General features: G+C 31.8%; 1 protein-coding gene and 1 long non-coding RNA gene across 3 annotated transcripts in view; one reads left to right on the top strand and one right to left on the bottom strand.

Annotated features, from left to right (window-relative positions):
• col9a2 (procollagen, type IX, alpha 2) overlaps positions 1 to 5,916 on the top strand; it is a 188,495-nt gene extending 182,579 nt beyond the window's left edge. For both annotated transcript variants that reach the window (XM_061982446.2, XM_072915589.1), the window contains 8 exons: positions 3,347 to 3,382; positions 3,466 to 3,510; positions 3,982 to 4,014; positions 4,093 to 4,239; positions 4,311 to 4,365; positions 4,600 to 4,788; positions 5,032 to 5,109; positions 5,187 to 5,916. In XM_061982446.2, coding sequence (XP_061838430.2) covers positions 3,347 to 3,382; positions 3,466 to 3,510; positions 3,982 to 4,014; positions 4,093 to 4,239; positions 4,311 to 4,365; positions 4,600 to 4,788; positions 5,032 to 5,109; positions 5,187 to 5,392 — 789 coding nt within the window. In that variant the 3' untranslated portion in view covers positions 5,393 to 5,916. The remainder of the gene's footprint in view (positions 1 to 3,346; positions 3,383 to 3,465; positions 3,511 to 3,981; positions 4,015 to 4,092; positions 4,240 to 4,310; positions 4,366 to 4,599; positions 4,789 to 5,031; positions 5,110 to 5,186) is intronic.
• Positions 5,557 to 12,568, bottom strand: part of LOC133620845 (uncharacterized) — an 11,659-nt gene continuing 4,647 nt past the window's right edge. The window contains exons 2-4 of the long non-coding RNA XR_009817572.2: positions 8,835 to 8,960; positions 6,611 to 6,736; positions 5,557 to 5,661 (exon numbers count right to left, since the gene is read on the bottom strand). This is a non-coding gene — a long non-coding RNA (uncharacterized lncRNA). The remainder of the gene's footprint in view (positions 5,662 to 6,610; positions 6,737 to 8,834; positions 8,961 to 12,568) is intronic.

Below are 12,568 nucleotides of genomic sequence, written 5' to 3'. Positions count from 1 at the left end.
CATGTATATGTACATGTATGTATGTATGTATGTATGTACATACATATGTTTGTTCATACATATGTATGTTCAAACATACATATGCATGTTCATACATATGTATGTATGTATGTATGTATGTATGTATCTATGTATGTATGAACAAACATGTATGTTCATACATACATATGAACATACATATGTTTGTTCATGCATACATATGTATGTATGAACATACATACATATGTATGTTCATACATATGTATGTATGTTCATACATATGTATGTATGTATATATGTTCAAACATACATATGTATGTATGAACATACATATGTATGTTCAAACATATGTATGTATGAACATGCGTATGTATGTATGAACAAACATATGTATGTTCATACATACATATGAACATACATATGTTTGTTCATGCATACATATGTATGTATGAACATACATACATACATACATATGTATGTTCATACATATGTATGTATGTTCATACATATGTATGTATGTATATATGTTCAAACATACATATGTATGTATGAACATACATACATACATATGTATGTTCATACATATGTATGTATGTTCATACATATGTATGTATGTATATATGTTCAAACATACATATGTATGTATGAACATACATATGTATGTTCAAACATATGTATGTATGAACATACATATGTATGTATGAACAAACATATGTATGTTCATACATACATATGAACATACATATGGTTGTTCATGCATACATATGTATGTATGAACATACATACATACATATGTATGTTCATACATATGTATGTATGTTCATACATATGTATGTATGTATATATGTTCAAACATACATATGTATGTATGAACATACATATGTATGTTCAAACATATGTATGTATGAACATACGTATGTATGTATGAACAAACATATGTATGTTCATACATACATATGAACATACATATGTTTGTTCATGCATACATATGTATGTATGAACATACATACATACATATGTATGTTCATACATATGTATGTATGTATGAACATACATACATACATATGTATGTTCATACATATGTATGTATGTTCATACATATGTATGTATGTATATATGTTCAAACATACATATGTATGTATGAACATACATATGTATGTTCAAACATACATATGTATGTATGAACATACGTATGTATGTATGTATGTATGTATGAACAAACATATGTATGTTCATACATATGTATGTATGAACAGACATATGTATGTTCATACATACGTATGTATGTATGTTCATACATACGTATGTATGTATGTATGAACATACATACATATGTTTGAACATACATACATATGAACATACATATATGTATGAACATACATATATGTATGTTCATACATATGTATGAACATACATACATATGAACATACATATATGTATGTTCATACATACATATGAACATATATATGTATGTTCATATGTATGTATGTATGTTCAAACATACATACATATGAACATATATATGTATGTTCATATGTATGTATGTATGTATGTTCAAACATACATACATATGTATGTATGAACATACATATGTATGTTCAAACATACATATGTATGAACATACATACATATGTATGTTCATACATACATATGAACATACATAAGTAAGTATGTATGTTCAAACATACATATGTATGTTCATACATATGTATGTATGTTCATACATACATATGTTTGAACATACATACATATGAACATACATATATGTATGAACATACATATATGTATGTTCATACATATGTATGAACATACATACATATGAACATACATATATGTATGTTCATACATACATATGAACATATATATGTATGTTCATATGTATGTATGTATGTATGTATGTTCAAACATACATACATATGAACATATATATGTATGTTCATATGTATGTATGTATGTATGAACATACATATGTATGTTCAAACATACATATGTATGAACATACATACATATGTATGTTCATACATACATATGAACATACATAAGTAAGTATGTATGTTCAAACATACATATGTATGTTCATACATATGTATGTATGTTCATACATACATATGTATGTTCATATGTATGAATGTTCAAACAAACATATGTATGAACAAACATACATATGTATGTTCATATGTATGTATGTATGTATGTTCAAACATACATATGTATGTTCATACATATGTATGTATGAACATACATGTTTGTTCATACATACATACATACATATGTATGTTCATATGTATGAATGTTCAAACAAACATGTATGTTCAAACATACATATGTATGTTCATACATACATACATATGTATGTATGTTCAAACATACATATGTTCATACATATGTATGAACATATGTATGTATGTTCATACATACATATGCATGTATGTATGTATATATGTTCAAACATACATATGTATGTATGTATATATGTTCAAACATACATATGTATGTTCAAACATACATATGTATGAACAAACATATGTATGAACATACATACATATGTTTGAACATACATACATATGAACATACATATGTATGTTCATACATACATATGAACATACATATGTATGTTCTTATGTATGAATGTTCATACATACATACATACATACATACATACATACATATGTATGTATGAACAAACATATGTATGTTCATACATACATATGTATGTTCATATGTATGAATGTTCATACATACATACATACATACATACGTATGTTTGAACAAACATATGTATGTTCAAACATACATATGTATGTTCATATGTATGTATGTTCAAACATATGTATGTATGTATGTATGTATGTATGAACATACATATATATGTGTTCAAACATACATATGTATGTATGTTCATACATGTGTATGTAAGTATTGATGTATACTACAGTAAGTATTGATGTATACTACATATACTATACTGCCTTTCTCCTAAAGGTAGTATAGTATATGTGTTTCTGTCCTTGTACTGCAGTACATCAATACTTACACTTTCTAATTAAGGTAGTAAATTATATAAGTATTTCAGTACATCAATATATATATATATGTATGTATGTACATACGTACGTATGTATGTATTATATAAGTGTTTATGTCCTTGTACTTGTAGTACTTCAATACTTGTACTTTCTTCTAAAGATAGTACATTATGCAAGCATTTCTGTCCTAAACAGTAGGGCATCAATACTTACATTTTCTCTTAAAGGCAGTGTTATATAGAAAGTACTGGAATTAGTTATTGTGTATATGATGTATTTACAGTATATTTTTAAACTCCACCATGTCATACATGTATAAGTTTGTCTCTTGTCATTTAAAGGGCTTCCAAGGAAAAGGTGGACCCAAAGGAGGCATTGTGAGTATCACTTTTGGATGTGAATGATTGGAGCCTTCAATATTTGATGAAACACTAACAAATACTCTGTTTTCTGCTTGAAGGGAGACCCTGGTGTGGAGGGGCTGGCTGGTGAGAAAGGTGAAAAGGTAAGAACAGTCATTTGGGACTTTCTGGAGTTGACCTATTGATATTTAAATGTTGAAAGCGAAGACAAATAATATATTATTTGACTGAGACCCAGGACTTAACAATCCTCAAGGATAGACCTTAAGGTTTTACAAACAAAAAATATCAAAATTGCCCCTGCATTTGTTAACTTAACGTGTGGTAAAGTTTTGGACATTCCTGGTTTAGTTTTAACGAATAGCTGAGCAGAAAGGCATCTTATAGATCATAGATTCATGTTTTTTTTTTAAAGTGAGTCTTTGTGTTTCAGTATTGTTTGCCCCGCCACTAGTAGGAACCCTCATTGTTTGTACAAACTATTGTTGGACAATCTTTAAACGCTGCATTCAAACTTTTTCATACATGTAGAAACAACATTTTATTGGTGCTGTGCTTACTAAACGGAGGGAAACAAAGTTAAATAATTAAAATCATGATTGTGATTGTGACAGGGTATGTCTGGAGAACCTGGCCCTAAAGGACAGGTGAGTTGTGTATGATCATGTGTTAAGTAAATATACACTTCATGCACGTGTATTCAGCCGATATTTGTGTGTTTGCAGCACGGAGTGAGGGGAGACCTTGGACATAACGGTCCAACTGGAGACTCTGGGAAGCCAGGTGATCTAGGACCCCCTGGACTGCCTGGTCCTCGGGGGTTGAACGGCATGAGAGGAGTGCCTGGCATGCCGGGTATTGAGGGTCCACCGGTGAGTCCACTTCCTGTCTGGCAAATGTAACGGTTGTCACTTTGACACAATGTTGTTGTTGTTCTCTTCAGGGACGTGATACATCTGACCAGCATATCATTGATGTGGTGCTAAGAATGTTGCAAGGTGAGCTTTCACACTCAAATCCCCCCCCCCCCACATCAACTTTATTTAAAGTATCAGTTCTATTGTCAAAAGTATAAAAGACAGTTAACCAAAATCAAATCAAAACAATACATGTTTGAAGATGTGACATACATGTAGCGGAGTACTGGAACTAGAGTTATTGTGTATAAGTATACAGTATATTTTTTATCTGCACATTATACAGTTTCTAAGTTAATGTCTTTGTTATGACAGAGAGGCTGGCAGCAGTCGCAGTGAGCGCTAAAAGGGCTGTGCTTGGTGGAGCTGGTGTCATGGGACCCCCCGGCCCTCCTGGACCTCCGGGATCAACGGGTCCACAAGGACCACATGGTTTGCCTGGTTCTCGAGGAATACCTGGCATGATAGGAGGTCACGGACAGATCGGAAACACAGGTCTTAAAGGTAGGAACATGTTAAGTGTCATCTACAGTAATGTGTGTTGTTTGTAAAGATACATACATATGTATGCTCAAACATACATATGTATGTATGTATGTATGAACATACATATAAACATACATACATATGTATGAAAATACATATGTATGTTCATATGTATGTATGCATATGCTTCCTTACCACAATAACAAATAATGAATGTGATCACCAACATGAAGGATCTGTTCACTTTCTTGTTGTGGTCAGGAAAGAGAGGAGCCAAGGGTCAGAGAGGAGAGCCAGGTAAACCTCATCAAGGATCACCAGGACCTCACGGAATCCAAGGTGAGTGCTGGTGAAAAGAACATTCCGGTTATGTCATGTAGGACTGTAACTGAGCAGCACTGTCCTCACATCCTCAGGTCCTGCAGGTGTTGATGGCGTGGCTCGAGGCGGCCGACCAGGCGAGCGAGGGCCCCAGGGAGCAGCGGGCGGGGCGGGTCATCCTGGTAAAGCAGGTCCACAAGGACTCCCGGGTTTCTGCGAGGCCGCCATGTGTTTGGCAGCATCTGCGTACACTTCACCAAGACTACAGGAAGCTGGCACCATCAAAGGACCCAACTTTTAAAAGTTGTGTCAGCAGCACAGTTGAGATGGAAGGAGATCACTCTTCTCACCTGAGGACTACGTGGCTACACGTCCATCTGGGAAAATGAAATACTTTGTTGGAAATGGACTTCATGCAACATGAGATGTCTTTCAAGACTTGGACCAAACAAACAATAAATAACACACCTGTACTTCATTCCTCCGGCTGCTTTATCTCCTTTCTCTTGTTGCTCAGCAACAGCATATCCCAGCGGGCACTCCCATCTCCCACAATGCAGTGCTGTAAATCTTTGTAAATGTGTGTTGATTATTATGTAGTGAAAAGGCAATGTGCACCAACAAAGTGTGAATGATTCCAGACATGAATTAAAGTTCCTACAGAGATCTCTTCTTGTTCCCCCTCCGTTAGTTTGCATCCTTTGTTAGCTTTCCACACTTTGATGACTTCACCTGATTATTATTGCTCTTAATATTATCAAGTGTAAAAACCTTTCTTTCTCTGGCTTTTCAAGTCAACCCAAATCAATAAAAAGGAACCTTTTATATAACCAAATGTGCTTTTTTATCATGGAGATGATTATGAGATGATACTGTATCATTAAGAAATCTAAAATGCAAATACGTGTAGGTCTATTTATGATGCATTTGTGTATGAACATACATACATATGTATGAACCTACATACATATGTATGTTCATACATACATACATACAGTATGTACATATGTATGAACATATATATGTATGTACATTTGTATATAAGTGTGTTCATACATACATATGTATGAACATACATATGTATGTATGTATTGTATGTTTATATGTATGTATGTTCATACATACATATGTATGTATGTATGTATGTACATACATACATACATAACCCATATGTATGTTCATACATACATATGAACATATATACCTATATATGTATGTATGAACATACATACATATGTATGTTCATACATACATACTGTATGTATGTATGAACATTCATATGTATGTACATACATATGTATGTATGTTCAAACATAAATACATATGTATGTTCATACATACATATGAACATACATATGTATGTATGTTTTAATAGGCCTGTATCATTAAGAAATCTAAAATGCAAATACCGGTACGTGTAGGTCTATTTATCATGCTTTACTTGTCATTCATTTGTGCAAACAGTTGCCAGTGGTAGAAGGTATTGCCACAGCCATTGTAAAGCAGTAATAAGACTCACCAAACATGCAGTCCTGCATCAAGTGTCCTTGGAGGATCTTTCTGGGCCCGTTCTCACCCAGTGCAAAGAGCAAGACTTGGCAGCTGATAACATCCTCAGATCATCATGTCAGAGTGACACTAATGCCTTGCACAAATGAGAGAGAACATAGTTAGTCTGCTGAAGTATACAACATCCCCTGCAAAGCCTATTGCCTTTAAGACAAACGTGTAATGTTTGTACACACATACAGTACATATAAACATACAAACATATGAATACATACAGTACATATAAACATACATACATATGTATGTTCAGACATGTATGTATGAACATACGTTTGTATGTTCATATGAACATACATATGTATGTACACACATACATACTGTACATACATATGAACATCCCCTGCAAAATGGAAAGCCTATTGCCTTTAAGACAAACTTATATTCAGGAAATAAGACACTGTGTTCATATGTTTTTATGTTCATATGTATGTATACTGCAGATACATACATACATACATACATACATATAAACATACATATGTACCGGGTATGTATGTATGTATGTATGTATGTATGTATGTATGTATGAACATACATACATATGAACATACATACATATGTATGTACATACTTACACACGTACATACGTATGAACATACATAAGTATGTTTATACATACATATGTATGTATGTATGTATGTATGTATGAACATACATATGTATGAACATACATACATATGTATGAACATACATACAGTATGTATACACATATGTATGTACATATGTATATAAGTGTGTTCATACATACATATGTTCATATGTATGTATGTTCATACATACGTATGTATGTATGAACATACAAACATATGAACATACATACATACGTATGAACATACATAAGTATGTATGAACATACATACATATGTATGTTTATACATACATATGTATGTGTAAACATACATATGTATGTGTAAACATACTATGTATGTTGATACATACATATGTATTGTATGTATGAACATACATATGTATGTTCATACATGTATGGATAATTATTGGGGACAGTGTTTCCCAGAGTTTTATACTTGACATATTTATTACTGTTACTATTACATACATACATATGTATGTACATACGTATGTATGTATGTTCAGACATGTATGTATGAACATACATAATTATGAACATACATACATACATATGTATGTACAAACTTACATGTGTATGTTCATACGTACAGTATGTATGTACATACATACATATGTATGTATGAATATACATACATGTGTATGTTTATACATACATATGTATGTATATATGTATGAACATACATATGTATGTGTGAACATACATATGTATGTATGAACATACATATGTATATATGAACATACATATGTATCTATGTTTATACATACATATATATGTACATATATATGAACATACATATGTATCTATACATATTTATGTCTGAACATACACACGTATGTATGAACATACATACGTATGTATGAACATACATACGTACATACATGTATGTATGTACATACATATGTATGTACATATGTATAAGTGTGTTCATACATACATATGTATGTTCATACATGCATATGTTCATACATATGTATGAACATACATACATATGTATGAACCTACATACATATGTATGTTCATACATACATACATACATACATACATACATACATACATACAGTATGTACATATGTATGAACATATATATGTATGTACATTTGTATATAAGTGTGTTCATACATACATATGTATGAACATACATATGTATGTATGTATTGTATGTTTATATGTATGTATGTTCATACATACATATGTATGTATGTATGTATGTACATACATACATACATAACCCATATGTATGTTCATACATACATATGAACATATATACCTATATATGTATGTATGAACATACATACATATGTATGTTCATACATACATACTGTATGTATGTATGAACATTCATATGTATGTACATACATATGTATGTATGTTCAAACATAAATACATATGTATGTTCATACATACATATGAACATACATATGTATGTATGTTTTAATAGGCCTGTATCATTAAGAAATCTAAAATGCAAATACCGGTACGTGTAGGTCTATTTATCATGCTTTACTTGTCATTCATTTGTGCAAACAGTTGCCAGTGGTAGAAGGTATTGCCACAGCCATTGTAAAGCAGTAATAAGACTCACCAAACATGCAGTCCTGCATCAAGTGTCCTTGGAGGATCTTTCTGGGCCCGTTCTCACCCAGTGCAAAGAGCAAGACTTGGCAGCTGATAACATCCTCAGATCATCATGTCAGAGTGACACTAATGCCTTGCACAAATGAGAGAGAACATAGTTAGTCTGCTGAAGTATACAACATCCTCTGCAAAATGGAAAGCCTATTGCCTTTAAGACAAACTTATTTATATTCAGGAAATAAGACAGACATACATACATACATACATACATATGTATGTTCATACGTATGTATGTATGAACATATGTATGTTCATACAAACATATGGACATACATACATATGTATGTATGTCCATATGTGTGTGTGTATATATTAGGGCTGCAACAACTTATCGATTAAATTGATTATAAAAATAGTTGGCGATTAATTTAGTCATCGATTCGTTGGATCTGGGCATGTGCAGAGGGAAATTTATTTTAGTTTTTTAATTTTTTTGTTTTGTTTTGTTTTTTAATAAACCTTTTTATAAACTGCAACATGTACAAACAGCTGAGAAACAATAATCAAAATAAGTATGGTGCCAGTATGCTGTTTTTTCTTCTTCAATAAAATACAGGAAAGGATAGAAATGTAGTTTGTCTCTTTTATCCGATTATTAATCGATTAATCGAAGTAATAATCGACAGATTAATCGATTATCAAATTAATCGTTAGTTGCAGCCCTAGTATATATATATATATGTGTGTGTATATATATATATGTATGTGTATATACACATACATATTTATATATGTGTACATATATGTGTATATATATATATATATATGTATTTACATATGTGTGTGTGTATATATTAGGGCTGCAACAACTTATCAATTAAAATCAATTATAAAAATAGTTGCCGATTAATTTGGTCATCGATTCGTTGGATCTATGCTATGCGCATGCGCAGAGGCAATTTTTTGTTGTTGTTGTTATATATATATATTTTTTAATAAACCTTTATTCATAAACTGCAACATGTACAAACAGCTGAGAAACAATCAAAATAAGTATGGTGCCAGTATACTGGGGTTTTTTCCCAATAAAATACTGGAAAGGATAGAAATGTAGTTTGTCTCTTCTATCCGATTATTAATCGAGTAATCGAAGTAATAGACAGATTAATCGATTATCAAATTAATCGTTAGTTGCAGCCCTAGTATAATATGAATACATATGTGTATGAATATGTATGAATATATATACATATATGTATGAATATATATGTGTAAGAATATACAGTATATATATATATATATATATATATATATATATATATATATATATATATGTGACTGAATGTATATGTGTAAGAATATATATGAATATATATACATACACACACACACACACACACACACATTTATATTTTCCAAAATTCCCAAAAAAGTCTAAACTTCAGAAATAACAATAAACGTGGCTGATAGCATTGGAAGCCAATTTACTTACTTTGATTATAAAGGTGTGTGGACTGCAGTTCAGCCAAGTAGCTTTCAGCACAACCTAGAATAAGAAAAACTATGAATACTATGACAAAGCAGGTCTCCATGGTCTGGCATGTTAGAATTAGGAAGTAGTGTGAAGTGGTCTAGTTACCATTATTAAGATGTAAGATATACAATTGTAGATCTTCCACGCAGCTTCCTCCAGAGGCTAAAAGAGAGGGACAAGAACAGAATAGTGGTGTAACTTTCTAATACATCACATGACTGATATTTATGAACTCAATGCTTGCAAATGAAAGCTCACATTTAGTGTTTGCCATGAAATGTGTCAGACATAGCACTGCATGCATCTACACACTGCTGGCTGCACTCTGGCAGCATTAACAAATAAGTCCAAATAATAAATGGCAATATTGTAATGAGGTGTGGCTGTTCGTGTCATAACTGTACCTGGAACATGAACGGCAGGCGGCTTTGCACATCTCATTTACAGCATCTAAGGAAAAGAAAAAAAGAGGATAGCTGACAAAAAAGGGAAAATATCAAGACTACTTTTCCTGCAATTGAGTGCATTTCTACATTATATTTTACCTTTACATTTATTCTCATCTACCAACCCCTTTTCGACACTTACATGTCCAATTTATTGCACCGCATATTCCCCCCCCCAGTAAATTACTAACATTATCATTATTTGAAATGTAATGTAAAATGTTATATAACATGCAAATATCCCGTTGAAGTCATCATGTCAACAATATTTTCTCGCTGGGAACTAATAAATGCTGTAGAATATGGAGACAGAAGACTGCTAGTAAGATTTAGCATCCAAAAAAATGACATTGTAGAATAAATGATATTGGCACCGAGACAAGTTTTGGCAACAAATAAATACAAACATTGAAAAAAATAATTATTTTTGGTGGATGTTTTCGGTGCCAAAATTCATATTTTTGTACACTTTTGTATCAAAGGTTTTTATGATAGTTTCTCTTTATAAGATTTAGTTTAGGTTTTTTTTCCGATTTGGCTTCTTTTTTTTTACAGTATGAAAATAGAGTTTTAGCATGAGGGGCGGGGCTTATAACAAGTTTTACTGGATGTAAAAACACCATAGAAGAATGGCGTCTAAATTATGTGTATAAGTTATGATTTATTCATGTTCACCTCGCCATACTTTGAAGATGTAGTATAAGCGGTATATAAATTACTGTATTTTTCGGACTATAAGTTTGGCCAGGGGTGCGACTTATACTCAGGAGCGACTTATGTGTGAAATTATTAACCCATTAGCGTAAAATATCAAATAATATTATTGATCTCATTCACGTAAGAGACTAGACGTATAAGATTTCATGGGATTTAGCGATTAGGAGTGACAGATTGTTTGGTAAACGTATAGCATGTTCTATATGTTATAGTTATTTGAATGACTCTTACCATAAAATGTTACGTAGGGCTGCAACAACTAATCGATTAAATCGATTATAAAAATAGTTGGCGATTAAATTAGTCATCAATTCGTTGGATCTATGCTATTTGAATGCGCAAAGGCTACTTTATTTTTTTATTTTATTTTTAATAAACCTTTATTTATAAACTGCAACATTAACAAACAGCTGAGAAACAATAATCAAAATAAGTATGGTGCCAGTATGCTGTTTTTTTTTCTTCAATAAAATACTGCAATGTAGTTTGTCTCTTTTATCCGATTATTAATCGAGTAATCGAAGTAATAATCGACAGATTAATCGATTATCAAATTAATCGTTAGTTGCAGCCCTGTATATGTGTGTATATATATATATATATATATATGTATAAACGTGTGTGTTTGTGTATAAATATATATGTATATGTATATATATGTCTACCTCCAAAGACATGCACCTGGGGATAAGTTGATTGGCAACACTAAATTGGCCCTAGTGTGTGGATGTGAGTGTGAATGTTGTCTGTCTATCTGTGTTGGCCCTGCGATGAGGTGGCGACTTGTCCTGGGTGTACCCCGCCTTCCGCCCGATTGTAGCTGAGATAGGCTCCAGCGCCCCCCGCGACCCCAAAGGGAATAAGCGGTAGAAAATGGACGGATGGGATGTATATATATATATATATATATATATATATATATATGTGTATATACACATACCGTACATATTTATATATATATATGTTGTTGCAGCCCTAATATATACATATATATTATATATATATATATATATATATATATATATATATATATATATGTGTGTG

This window comes from Nerophis lumbriciformis, linkage group LG21 (genome assembly GCF_033978685.3).
Source record: "Nerophis lumbriciformis linkage group LG21, RoL_Nlum_v2.1, whole genome shotgun sequence".
In the NCBI taxonomy this organism is placed as follows: domain Eukaryota; kingdom Metazoa; phylum Chordata; class Actinopteri; order Syngnathiformes; family Syngnathidae; genus Nerophis; species Nerophis lumbriciformis.
The sequence above is the reverse complement of the archived record's forward strand: the minus strand, read 5'-3'. Positions and strand labels throughout refer to the sequence as shown.